Here is a 14,486-nt window from a genome sequence, read left to right on the forward strand (position 1 = left end):
CACTGTGAAAAATAAAGTTGAAGTTAAAAACATACACCGTGAAAAATGATTTCTCTTTGAAACAATAACCTACATAGCGAAAATAATTGCCAATTGACATTAAATAAGTACACTGAGCGAAATGATTTGCGATTGTAATTCATTAATTAATAAAATTCGTAATAAAATTAAAACTAAACTAAAACAATTCAATTAAAAAAATTCATTAATACTTCAACACAAATTGGGACAACACTAGTTTAAGACAAAGGGGACACCACTGAGCGTGGACGGAAACAAGCCGGCGACTTGTCGTCACAATGTGGCTACAACAACAACAACGAGGATTCAGAAGGCGACGATGCTTTTGACCCACTACTGTCTATGTAGTGGGTCAAGGCACTCCGGTTGAAGTTAAAAACATACACCGTGAAAAATAAATTCTCTTTGAAACAATAAACTACATTACGAAAATTAATTGACAATTGACATTAAATAAGTACACTGAGCGAAGTGATTTGCGACTGTAATTCATTAATTAATAAAATTCGTAATAAAATTAAAACTAAAATAAAACAATTCAATTCAAAAATTCATTAACACTTCAACACAAATTGGGACATTACTAGTTTAAGACAAAGGGGACATCACTGAGTGTGGACGAAAACGAGCCGGCGACTTGTCGTCACTCACAGCACCTCGCAACATATACAGTGTGACCATGCTCCCGTAGAGACGTAAGGCCAGAGCAAGAATGGAAATGTACCCTCTCCATGTACCGGTTACATCTCACCGACCGATGATGGAGGCGGTTCTGGCAAACCGAAAAGAAGCAGGGTCCGGGGTTCTTTTCAATTCCTGCATGGAACAAAAGCGTGATGAGAAGGCACCTTTCATTCTCCTTTCATTAAGTTCCTATGACCTAAATTATGGTCGGCCAGAGTACGAATCCCACTCCATACATGGTTAACATCTCACGGAAGCTGGCTTAAAATGGATTTAGTTGCATAAAGCTGATTTATGGCTCCACCAAAAATTGTTTACGAAGAGAAAATTGACATTTTTTTTAATATTGTATAAATTTGTTTATTATAAACTTAAAGTTTGTGTTTTTTGTTTTATTTAATACAAGGCACAATTTTTTAAACTCGTTTTTGTCTTAAGCTTAAATTGCTAACAACAAGAAAACTTGATGATGAATAATGAAGTTGTATCAACAATAAATGATAACGAGAGCGTTTTTCATAACTCCCTAGTTCTAAGACAACAAATTACTAAAAAAATACATATGTGTGTGTGTATATATACTATATAAATATTATAAAAATACTAAAAAAAATCTAATAATTTTTTTATTTTCGCATAATTATAGACTTGTATATATACAAGAAAGCCATACATAAATTAGAAAACAAAAACGATTTGAAAGGGGTTTTAAAGGGATAGAATACAAAATGAAGGAAAAATTACAACAAGCACCCAATGTAAAAGTATAATTGTTCGTGTTCTCTTTAGAAAATAAATTAAGTAGGACAGCAATTGGATTGCAAAAGCAGACAAATGAGGCTTAACTTAATAAAACTAATACACAATCAGTGTTAAAGAACAAAACAATGAAGTAGAAAAGAGGTTCGTATTTTGTTCATAGAGGGTTTAAGGTAAAGCCTTAGATCAATCTCGTTCGTTTTAGATAGGTAATAAGAAGACTATAAATAAACTTATACTGAGCCAGAGAAGGTATAATGTTATCCCTTTGATGTCGTAAATTTCCAATAACTCGAGGTATATCCAAATCCTAAAAGAAATCCAAATTAAAATGAAAATAAGTTGGTGGTAAAAATTTAAGCATTATTTAAGCAAATCCTTGACAAACATGCAGTTTCTGAAAGTAGACCAGCAATATGTATCTAAGCACCATGAATCGCATTGACCAGGATACCTGGAGGCTAGTTTTTTCTATGCAGCAGTAATAAGAATGCTAAATATTTCTAACTATAAATCTAGCTGGAGAACAACAAGGCAGCTGAAGCCGATGGGTTGCCAGTAGAACTATTTAAGACGCTGATTAGACCAAGACCAATTTAAGCATTATTTAAGCAAATCCTTGACAAACATGCAGTTTCTGAAAGTAGACTAGCAATATGTATCTTAGCACCATGAATCGCATTGACCAGGATACCTGGAGGCTAGTTTTTTCTATGCAGCAGTAATAAGAATGCTAAATATTTCTAACTATAAATCTAGCTGGAGAACAACAAGGCAGCTGAAGCCGATGGGTTGCCAGTAGAACTATTTAAGACGCTGATTAGACCAAGACACTGATGAGGCTAATGTATCAGCTCGTCTGTACGATCTGGCTGATGAACGTATAGCTGATGTTTGGAAACTTATACTATGCCCGGTACACAAGAAATAAGACAAGATTGTATGTGCCAACTAACAACTATTCCTAGTAAATCGTCTATTTACCAGATATTCACGCACTGCAAACATATGGAGAAATTTAGACCGGGACAAAAGGAAGCGAATCCTGGAAGAGTGCAGGAAGGATATCCGTATGGGCTAGGGATCCCAAAGTCAACTTTCGACTAATCGATTAGTCGACTTTTTGTATGAAATAGTCGAAGTCAACTTTCAATGATTAAAAAGTCGAAAAGTCGAAGAGAAAGCTCCACAGAGATACAAGTTCAGCTTTCGCTAATCTTGCTGCTACGTTGCTACGGAAAGAATTGTTTTTAATTTTTCTGAGATGCATTTGGAATTTAGTATTTAGTAAAAACCAGTAAGGAAGGGAAAAAGTCGGGCGGTGCCGACTGTATAATATCCTACACCTATCCTATAAGTACAATGTGCAAGATATATCCAATTGTGAACCAATTTTGATGGACTTCGGCGGATATTTCACTTATTAAACAATCCGTATCAAATTTCGAGCAAATGTGTTAAAACTGTAACAACTACGGTTGATAAATGACAACATTATTGCAAATTACCCAAATCTGATGAACATATTTATGAGAGGTACATCTAAATCTGAACCGGTTTCGACCAAACTTCTCAGATATTGTGGTAGTCGTCGAGGAAAGCGTTGTGCGAAATTTTGGCAATATTGGTCAATAAATGCAGAAATTTTTATTCTAATTTTTTTTACACTTTTTTATATTTTATTTAACAAAAAATTAACGCGATTTCATCGCACAAAAATATTGGCACACTTATATTTTCTGCGTCCAAATGGTTTGCGTCCAAACGGCTTGGCATGCAATGCACTAATTTTTTCGTAGTTTCCTCCCGTATTTTTTGTCTGGAGATCTGCCACATCCTTCGGCAGGACATGTGCGATATTTATTATTAACCACATACGCACATCATGAGCAGAATATTTGGGGTCATTGTCCTGTTGAAATGTAAATGACCTCGGTAGATTCGTTTGTCCGCACGTTTATTTTTACATTTTCCTTTAAAATATTTAAATATACTGTTTTCTCCACAATTCCATTTATGAAAACCAGCTAACCGATCCTCGCAGACGATATGCAACCCCATACCATAACTCCTCCTTCACCGTGTTTGACTGTAGGTGCAAGATTTTTTTCATATGCCGTATTGGGCTTTCTTCATACAGTGGAGCGGCCATCAGAACGGAAAATGTTGTACTTACTCTCATCCGGGAATAGCACTTGGTCCCAGAAGCTGTTCGGTCGGCTCACATATTCCCTTGCGTAGGCTAGGCGCTTTTTCTGGTTCTTTAAAGAAATAAGCGGCTTACGTCTAGTAACTCGGGCACTGTAATCGGCCTCATGGAGCACTCTTCTGACCGTCATGGGACCAGTCTCCTCTTGAACTTCAGCTGTTAATTGTGATGTTTTTTTGGGGTCCTTTTGAATTTCTCGCACCATCTTTTAACGCTTCCGGTCCCTTAAAACTCGGGGACATACGAGCGTTTTGCGTTTTGTAAATTTGATTCTCATTCAAACCTGTTGACGATGCTTCGAATTGTGAAACGTCTTCTGTCCATCATTTGGACAATCTCAGCAAACGATTTTTCTTGGATGTGAAGGTGCATTATAATTTTTTTTGGTCAGATACAGTCGTTTTTTTTTTGCATTGGGGCCATTTTGTGTTTTTTCTGCATTTAATTTTATTCTTTTAACAAAAAACTTAATTAACGGTAAAACAACACGGTAGATAATTTTAGGAACTAATTGCAACGAACAAAGCAACACGGTAGATAATTTTAGGAACCAATATTTTTGGAAAAATTAGGAAAAAATATAGCAGAACATGTAAGTGTGCCAAAAATTTTGTGCAATGAAATCGAGTTATTTTTTTTTGTTAAATAAAATATAAAAAAGTTAAAAAAAAATTTGCATAAAAATGTCTGCATTAGTTAAGTAACAACATGGGTTCTTTCGTACAATTATTTTTTTTGAGCAGACTGGGAGGCGGGGCTGGAAAATAGCGGTCAAGTTAAAAATTGATGGTTGTGCCAATACTTATATGAGGCACTGTATATTCAAATTCGAACCGATGTCGACCAAACTTCTCAGATATTGTCGCAGTCGTTGAGGAAAGCGTTGTGCGAAATTTTGACAATATTGGTCAATAAATGAGCTTGCAGTGGCTCTTGAAGTGAAAATCGGGCGATATACATATATGGCTGCTATATCTAAATCTGAACCGATTTCTATGAAATTCACCAGTAATTTCGAAAGTCATACACAATCCCTACTGCCAAATTACCAGAGAATGGGTTAACAAATGAGCTCTTTATTGCAATATTTCTCAAAATCGGACGAACATATAAATGGGAGCTACAGTGCCACACATAAGTATTAGAACAACCATCAATTTTTAACTTGACCGCCATTTTTTAGCCCCGTCTCCCAGTCTACTCAAAAATAAAATATTTTTCCGAAAGAATTCATGTTGTTACTTAAAAAAAAATATGTAAAATCCTTTTTTATATTTTATTTAACAAAAAATAACGCGATTTCATCGCACAAAAGTATTGGCACACATCATTTCTCTTGCGTAGGCTATGCGCTTCTTCCGGTTCTTTAAAGAAATAAGCGGCTTACGTCTAGCAATTCGGGCACTGTAATCGACCTCATGGAGCACTTTTTTGACCGCCATGGGACCAGTCTCCTCTTGAACTTCAGCTGTTAATTGCGATGTTTTTTTTTTTTGGGGGTCTTTTTGAATTTCTCGCACTATCTTTTGACGCTCCCGGTCACTTACAACTCGGGGACGTCCAGAGCGTTTTGAGGTTTGTAAATTTGATTCTCCTTCAAACCTGTTGACGATGCTTCGAATTGTGAAACTGCTTCTGTCCACAATTTGGCCGATCTCAGCAAACGATTTTCCTTGGCTGTGATATATTATAATTTGTGTATTAAAATTTTCCGCTCAGATACAGTCGTTTCTTTTTTGCTTTAGGGCCATTTTGTGTTTTTTCTGCATTTAATTTTATTCTTTTAACAAAAAACTTAAATTAGCGGTAAAACAACACGGTCGATAATTTTAGGAACCAATTGCAACGAACAAAGCAACACGGTAGACAATTTTTGGGAACCAATATTTTTGCAAAAAGAGTTGCCAACTGACAGAAATTAGGAAAAAAATATAGCAGAACAACAAGTGTGCCAATAATTTTGTGCGATGAAATCGAGTTATTTTTTTGTCAAATAAAATATGAAAAACTAAAAAAAAATTTGGAATAAAAATTTCTGCATTAGTTAAGTAACAACATGGGTTCTTTTGGAAAAATATTTTTTTTTAATAGACTGGGAGACGGGGCTGGAAAATAGCGGTCAAGTTAAAAATTTATGGTTGTGCCAATACTTATGTGAGGCACTGTATATTCAAATCTGAACCGATTTCGACCAAACTTCTATTGTCGCAGTCGTTGAGGAAAGCGTTGTGCGAAACTTTGACAATATTGGTCAATAACTGCGCTTGCAGTAGCTCTTGAAGTGAAAATCGGGCGATCAACATATATGGCTGCTATATCTAAATCTGAACCGATTTCTATGAAATTCACCAGTAATTTCGAGAGTCAAGAAAAAATCCTTCCTACCAAATTTCAAGAGAATCGGTTAACAAATTACCAATTTATTCCATTATTACTGCAAATCGGACGAGCATATATATGGGAGCTATATCCAAAACTGAACCGATTTTTTCCAATTTCAATAGTCTCTAGGCCGAAAAACGTGCCTGTATCAAATTTGAAGACAATCGAATGAAAACTGCGACCTGTACTTTGTACACAAATTAACATGGACAGATGGACATAGCTAAATCGAATCAGAAAGTCGCTAACAAAACCATTGGACTCTAATTATCTCACAAGATGGTAATTGACCATTCTCCCCATAACCTTGGATAGCGAAGAGCATAACGCTATTGGTCGGTACTTCGCAGGGTCTTTCCTACCAAATTTCGAGAGAATCGGTTAACAAATGACCAATTTATTGCATTATTACTGCAAATCGGACGAACACATATATGGGAGCTACATCTAAATCAGAACCGATTTTTTTCAATTTCAATAGGCTTCGTTTCCTGGCCGGAAAACATGTCTGTACCAAATTTAAAGACGATCGGATGAAAATTGTGACCTGTAGTTTGAACACAAATTAACATGGATAGACAGACAGACGGACATAGCTGAATCGAATCAGAAACTGTTTCTGAGTCGATCGGTATACTTATCAATGGGTCTATCCCTCTCCCTTTTGGATGTTGCAAATAACTGCACTAAGTTATAATACCCTGTACCACAGTAGTGGTATAGGGTATACAAATTAACCATATTGGCTTTAGGATAGCGAGGTGGTTTGATATAAAAATGCGCCAAATTTGCATCTAAAACCTTTATTAATGCATCTTCTTTATAAAAATACAGGAAATGATTATATCTTGATGAAAAAAGTTTTCGAAAACTTGTAAGAAATAGAGGTATCTTACTTAGAAAATTTTGCAAATTACTGACAAAAAGTCGATACGTCAACTTTTTGCAAAAGTCGACTCTTTGGTAAAGTCCACTTTTTGCAAAACTAAGTCGAAAAATCGACTTTTGTTATTTTGATAAAGGTCGAAAAGTCGACTTTTCGTCCCAACTTGGGCTCCCTAGTATGGACTTCGTCATCCACACAGAACACAGAGTTACAGCACCATCTACATTAGTTTGGTGCGGCTGGCGATGGTGAGTGCAGGGCATATATGGGGTGTATAGCGATACGTTAAGAGTACACATATGCCTATGCTTGAAGACGGACACGGTGCCAAGACCAAGTGAGCTTTTATGAATCTTGTAAATGGTTAAACTATAGGTCTGGTCTTAAAATCTTCCCTCATATTCCTTCATCATGACATTTGTCGACTGCCTTCACACAGAAACTGCACTTTAACCAATAATAAAATAAAAGCTTTGTACAAACCTCATTGTGGTCCAGAGTATATAATAGTAAATCCGCTGTTAATGTTACACCCGATCTGCCCCCACCCTCAAGACAATGCAATAGTACTGGCGGATTTGTATTGTGTCCCGGCGGCACTTCATTTATAGAAGCCATGCGCACAGAATTGAGCTCTTCCAGAAACTCCAAGAAATGATTTACATCACGCGGGCAATTTTGTTCACCCCAATCGGTGTAGTTGAGATGCCATACAGAACGATATCGTCTTGATTGTATGTGATAAAGACGTAGTTTGCTGGTTATACAACGATCGGTAGTTTGTGAAAATTCCTGATAAACCTGGAACTGAAATGAAAGAGAATATGTTATATCATTATTAAAGAGGATAATTTAAAAATATAAACCAAAAAAGCCATGCTGAAGAATTTGGGACAGCAGCAAAGCTAACCTGATAACTATAAGAAGTATTCTACGTAAGGCAAGGAAGTTTACAGTCGAGGACGAACCACTGCTATTCGGAGCAGCAGATTTTCCTGAGGGCATAAGAAAAGCAAAAACACCAAAGGCTCTCATTCCCATGGCAGCCGGTTGTACGCACTGGATTGGCCCGATGGTGTCCTCATCAGCAAGGGCTGCCGCCTCAGTGTTCAATACACTGCTAGAACAGCAACAACAACCAAAGGCTCTTGGTGTTGATAAAATATCGATGCTGATACTGAAGCAAACTTAGTGTCAGAGATTTTAGAAGAAGCGCAGAAGATCGAGGGATTTGCTAAGTACGGCTAATGGAACAAATGCTCTGTCATAGCCAATTAAACTAAAACTAAGATAAAGAATGACGCCCGGTAGCCGAGTTGGTGGCGTGCTTGCATTACCAGTGTAGGGGTCGTGGGTTCGATTCCCACCAAAAGCCTTGGTCTGTCGCTACGGTGCTATCACAATGGACTTGAACTTGTCTAAGTTAGTGTATAATGCACTGCTACTCTTACCTAACCTAACCTAAGGTAAAGAAGCTGAAGCATATAGGCGAGATGAAAATAAAATACATGGGGCCTAATCACGGCATTCGACTTCGAGATTTTTTTTATCAAATTGTAAATTTTTCGAATAACGAGACAAAGTTGACCACTGAGTGTGGTGCCCCAATGAATGTTAAGCTGTCTTATGCAAAAAACCAGATTGTGGTCTCGTTGGAACGCATCTTTCAATTTAGTTGTGATGAATAAAGGCCAGTTTTTCATATGCTCTGTGACAATGCTATTGAAAATCATGGTTTCTCAAGATGCATAGCAGTCCTTCAGAGGCAAAGATTATTGGCAGGCCCTACACTGGGCACGCCGTCGACGAATGTTATTTAAACAGAATGGGTGTCATCTGCACACCGATTTGTGATAGGCGCTGGAAACCTGACTCCACACACCATGCAATTTTTGAGTGTGGAAGTTTAGTAATCTGCGACAAGATTATAATTTTTTTAAATGCCATGTTCATTATAAAATCATTTGATTTATACAAAAAACTCGTTTCATTCATCAATGAAGCAGAAAATTCGGTGTGATGATTATTATCCCTGCTGGATTTTTATGTGAGATTCGCTTCTTAACGCATCTACTATGATATAATCTGTGATATGATATCGAGCATAGGTTTCAGTATGAGATCGATTAACCTGTATAATATATGTGAATTTAAATTACACGGAAGTTGTGTAATTGTCGCAGAAAAAGTCTTGTCATTTCACAAAAACACATGCATTGGGAAAAAGTACAGCTAATAGACAGGGTTATCGAGCGTGGTTAATCTGGTAATTGCATCATAGAGGCGTTTTCGCAATTAATACAATTCAAATACAACATATCAACGCACGGCCCTGAAGCCATCACACCTTATATGGTTGAAAAGTCTTCTAAGACCATGTTTCCACTTGGAGCAAATTTAGATTTGCGTCGAAATTTCGGAAATCACGTCAATTGCAACGAGGTTTTCCATACATTTTCAAAGTGAGCAAATCAACTTATTTGAAGAGATTTGCCGCAAATCTCCTTCCAAATTCAAATGCAACACTGCGTTTGCATTGAATACCGGTTATTCTTGGGATGTTTGGGCAGCACTTTTTCTTAACATCTGACAATTTCGTATTGAAATTATAAAATTTAGTAGTAATTTAATAAAATCGTTTCACAAACTTAAGTGCTTACCGCCATGCATATGCTGAACATAATAAAAATGCTAATCACAACAAAAAACGCTGTCAAAAACGTCACTGTTGAAAAAAAAACCGCCTAAATCGTAGTGGAAATGGGTTTTGGAGATTATCTCAAATCAAGTGGATTTGGATTTAACCAAAGACGAAAAGCGTCCCAAAGTGGTTGGTGTGTGTTGCTATCTCTGGCTTTCCTTTTCCATTTGCAAAGAAAATCTCCGATCATTAAGCTAGTCTCGAAAGAGAAACAAACAATAGTTGCCGTTTTTTGATGTTTTATTATTTTTACTTGCACACCCTACGTTTTATCAATTGGATGTGGTTGTCACTGTTATGCATTCGTTGGAGGCCATTAGGGAAATTGTGTCTGAGCCGAAAATCCTTTGGGCGATAAGAAGTTTCGACTCCTTTAAGTCACCAGGCTCTGATGATGTATCACCGGTTGAATTACCAGCTGTGTCTGATAGACTGGTTCCTTGGCTTAGGGAGATATACTCTGCTTGTATCAGCATGTCATATATATCCATCACACAGGATGGAAGGACACGAAGGTCATTTTCATTCCGAAAGCAGGAAAACCTTACCACACGAAGGCGAAAGATTTTCATTCTATTAATCTGTCATCCTTTATGCTGAAGGCTCTTGAGAGGCTGATAGGAACATATCTTAGGACAAAGATTCCTGGAGATCGCCTGGCAGCAGCATGCATATAATAAAGGCAAATCCACTGAAACAGTCCATCACGACCTAGTCGGCTACACAGAGGGTTCTCTCGCTGTTAAGGAATATACAATGGTAGCATTTCTTGACATTGAAGGTGCTTTAAATAATGTAAAACCGACGTCAATCATGAAGGAGTTGAAGTTTCTAAGCATCAACTCTACCGTAAGAAAGTTTATTGATAACTTACTTACTAAAAGATGCATTACGGCCGGCTTGGGATCTGAGGATCTAAAAAGATGGGTCAGCAGAAGAACACCTCAAGGAGATGTACTGTTTCCTCTACTTTGGAAAAGTTATTTTCAGCAGGAGATACAAGTTGCGTACAGTGTTACCTGTCTCTTTGGGAGGAGACAATGTTCCATTAACAGAAAGCGCAGAATACCTGCGTGTTTTGTTGGGCAGAAAATTGAACTTCAAATCCAAAATTTTGGAAAGAACAAGAAAGATAACTCTTGTCCTATACACCTCCAAGAGAGCCATTGGCAAAATTTGGGGGGTTTAGACCGCGCATCAAGCACTGGGTATATACTGCAGTTGTCAGACCTATAATGCTGTATGTTGTTGTTGTTGTAGAGTGTGTTTTACACTGAAGCGGCAGCCCTTGCCGATAAAGGACTCCATCGGGTCAATCGGGTACGTTCAACCGGCTGCCATGGGATTGCTATATGGTATCGTGGTCTGGTGGACGGCGCTTAAAAAGTCAACCTACTGTTCAATGGTCAACCGGATCCAAAGATGGCTTGTTTGTACATCACAGCCACACTGAGGACGACACCATCTGATGCACTGAATTTGATGCTACATCTTATGTCTCTTTTTGCAGCCACTGCCGTGAGGCTAGGCTAAGGGAACTTTCTCTTTGGTCATGTGGCGGCTACGGACACTGTATAATCCTTGATACAATGTCCGATGTCTCAGGCTGTGTGGATTACCCTACCTGAGCCGCTTTTCAATACAAAGTATTGTACCTTTATTCCTGATAGAACCGATTGGAACTACGATGTCCCTGGCAATAGAAGTTACATAGACTTCTATACGGATAGTTCCAAACTAGACGACCTGATGGGCTTTGGTGTGTACTTTAAAGATCTAGAACTGGTCATATCGGAAAGGATACCCGACCACTGCAGTGTGCATCAAGCGGAGATCTTTGCAAATAAGGAAGTGGGGGAATGGCTAAGATATAATGTCATAACGACGATTGGCATAAATATTCTCTCATAAAGCAAGGCAGCCATTAAATCCCTGGAGAAACGCCCTCTACTGTCGCAGATATCTCAACGAGATGACTGAATAGTTCAAAATTCACCTGTTCTGGGTGCCGGGCTACGGAGATATCCCAAGGAATTGTAAAGCGAAAGAGCTTGGGAGACTAGGAACTACCATACACATTTCAGGGAAACAGGAATATTTGGGTATGCTTCAGCGTAGCGACATGTAAGCTAAGTTTTCAGGACCAGGCCCGAAGGACAACGAACTATAGATGGTCACAAAGAGGGGGCAGTGAGCATTTCAAAACTATGTGGCCTAATCTACCGGTCTACCGGTTTGCTGTCGCTGGCACAAACAGACGTCTCAGTCATTGTGTCCGTCATGACAGGTCACGGTTTAATCGGAAAACATGCTGACGGACTGAAGGTTGCCAGTAACGACTTTGGCAGAATGAAGTTGTGAGGACATCGAAGATGAAGAGACTATAGAACACCTTCTGTGTGTGCGTCCCGCACTGGCAGTCAGAAGGAGTTCCACTTTAGGTTCTCATTTCATTGAGAACCTGTTTGATTTAGCGGATGTGAACATTCGCAAGTTGTTGGACTTTTTAAAGCGATGTGGATGGTTAAACGGTATGAACTAGAAGGCATCTTCCTTCTTCTGTTCCTATGGTATCATAATGGACGAAGTAAGACTGATGGCAGACTACCACTTAAACCTTACCTTTGATTCGAATTCGCTTTTTGATGCTGGCAATGCTGTACAAAATGGTAGCAAATTTCGATAGTATGCCTTGATCCAAATATTTTTCGTATCGACCATTTGTTCGAACCAATAACGAATACATTATCGAATGCCGTGATTAGACCCCTGCTCAAAACTTCAGTTTGTTCATCTCTAACCTGGTAATAGCCTAGACATGTTAATCTGGGTCTTGTGAACCAAGAAGAGTCAAACCTATCTTAGATTATTAGTTCAGAACCCGGCACGGGTTGAGCGCCACACACATCTGTGTGGTGTTCATTGCTATCACGAGAAGCATAGTAGTGAACTACCGGGCGCGTCCACAGGTTGCGGATAGTGCAATGCTCCATACGGAGTAGCTGCCATGGTAGTCACGGACAATCAGCGATATCGAGCGGAGAGTCTCAGTTAGAGGTCGGGCGACACCGGTTCTTGCAAAAATACTGAGTGCCTATGATGCTCGATATGACAAGGCGAGTTTTTGGTGACTTTAAATAACCAATGGCCACCCTGTTCTCGCGGCGATATTTGGACTGGAACGAGCTTGCTCATTTACAGGAGCTTGAAGAGGATCATCACATCCACATGAATATGTGGCTACAACAACAATAACATCAGTACAGAAAGTGGCCAGGCGGCTGGCGAAAGTGGTTGAAGTAATGGTCGATGGACAAATAATTCCGCTAGTAAAACAACCAAAAATTTTACAGGTGAAAACCTCTTCCACTGTGGTCTGCGACAAGATAATATTCAGATCTGTCAGAATGCCGCCCTCCGAACTCCGAGCGACGGGCTGTATCCTCAGTTCTCATGTGGACCACCTCCATCAGGAGACAAAGATCCTACCAGTGCGAACTACATGCTGTCTAGGCAATACCTTTTGAGCTGTTATCGCAGAGGCCATCCAAATCATGTGAATAGATATCCACCGCCCAGAAGCCTTAAGGCAGATCTACATGATTTAAAGCGTGAGGTTCAGCGCTACAAGAGAGAACCTCTAGATCAAGCGGCATATCAAGCAGGTCTAGACAACATTCATGCAGACACGGTAGCAGATGCGGTAATTGGCTACCGAGTGAATGTAGTCCTTGGAGAACGACCGCCTCCCATTGCACCTGAAGAAATTGACCTCCCCCGGCAAACCAGAGTAGTTCTGCCTCAATTACGTTTGGCAGATGCAGCCGCCTCAACTCCCTATAGAGCTAGGATTGATGACGACGTGCAAGATGTTTGTCCAGATTGTAACCAGGGACAGCATGATACATGTCACCTGTTTAACTGCCCGGCCAGACCCAGATCCCTGGGGACGCACCCCATCTTAGTCGCAGAGTTCCTGGGCCTTGACACTCAAGAGAATCAAGCAGACGAAAGATAGAATACAATAAACTGCTACAACAACAACAACAACAACAAGGCATGAAATAAGAAAAAAATCCATAAATTGTTTGTCGGCAGCACTTGGGAAATTGAGCAGGAAACCCTATTGACAACCTATAAGGCGATTGTCCGACCTATGATGAGCAAGACCCATTGGAGAAGCCTCATTGCAAAACCTTTTGCAATAAATCCATCCAGATGCTGTAATAAATGTCCTTGGTGGACACCCGTTAGAACTACTCTGGCCCATTTAAGATCTGCATGGTGTAGCAAACAAAATTCGTGTCATTCGAGATTAGACGATGTGTCCATAACGTATGCTCTGCATGCAATACAAACTCCGTGACACCACTCGCATATTTAAATGCCTATCTAACTGCAGAGTCACTGTGGACCCAATTGGAGTGGCCACATATCTGGTGCTTATTCAGCATGAATCGATTTGTATACTCGCAGCGATCGCGCCTTCAACAACAACAATAGCAACAACTCTATCTTGAAGTCAGGTGGCCTATTAATGGATCCCATGCTTGGGAATCTCACCATATGGATTCCAACGTAGAAATATTCGCATTATACACTCACCTGACCAAACTCCATTCGACGATTTGTATTAGGCGGTATATAATTTAGATCCTCCGATAACTGAACTATTAAATAAACATCAGCTTCCCATACACATTGCCAGAAAATTCGTGTTGTTAATTCCTCATGCGGCGACTGGGAAACAATATAAAAGCGTTGTTTATTGCCAACTGTAGCCTGTTGAATAATAAAACAAAATTTGTTTATGTCCTACCGCATAGATTACCAACGGAACTTAC

General features: G+C 39.1%; 1 protein-coding gene across 1 annotated transcript in view; it reads right to left on the bottom strand.

The window, feature by feature from the left end:
* Positions 1-1,091: 1,091 nt before the first annotated feature.
* Positions 1,092-14,486, bottom strand: part of LOC106091583 (tyrosine-protein phosphatase non-receptor type 14) — a 43,088-nt gene continuing 29,693 nt past the window's right edge. The window contains exons 6-8 of the mRNA XM_059365045.1: positions 14,248-14,424; positions 7,425-7,748; positions 1,092-1,774 (exon numbers count right to left, since the gene is read on the bottom strand). Coding sequence (XP_059221028.1) covers positions 1,646-1,774; positions 7,425-7,748; positions 14,248-14,424 — 630 coding nt within the window. The 3' untranslated portion in view covers positions 1,092-1,645. The remainder of the gene's footprint in view (positions 1,775-7,424; positions 7,749-14,247; positions 14,425-14,486) is intronic.

Source organism: Stomoxys calcitrans, chromosome 3 (genome assembly GCF_963082655.1).
Source record: "Stomoxys calcitrans chromosome 3, idStoCalc2.1, whole genome shotgun sequence".
NCBI lineage: Eukaryota > Metazoa > Arthropoda > Insecta > Diptera > Muscidae > Stomoxys > Stomoxys calcitrans.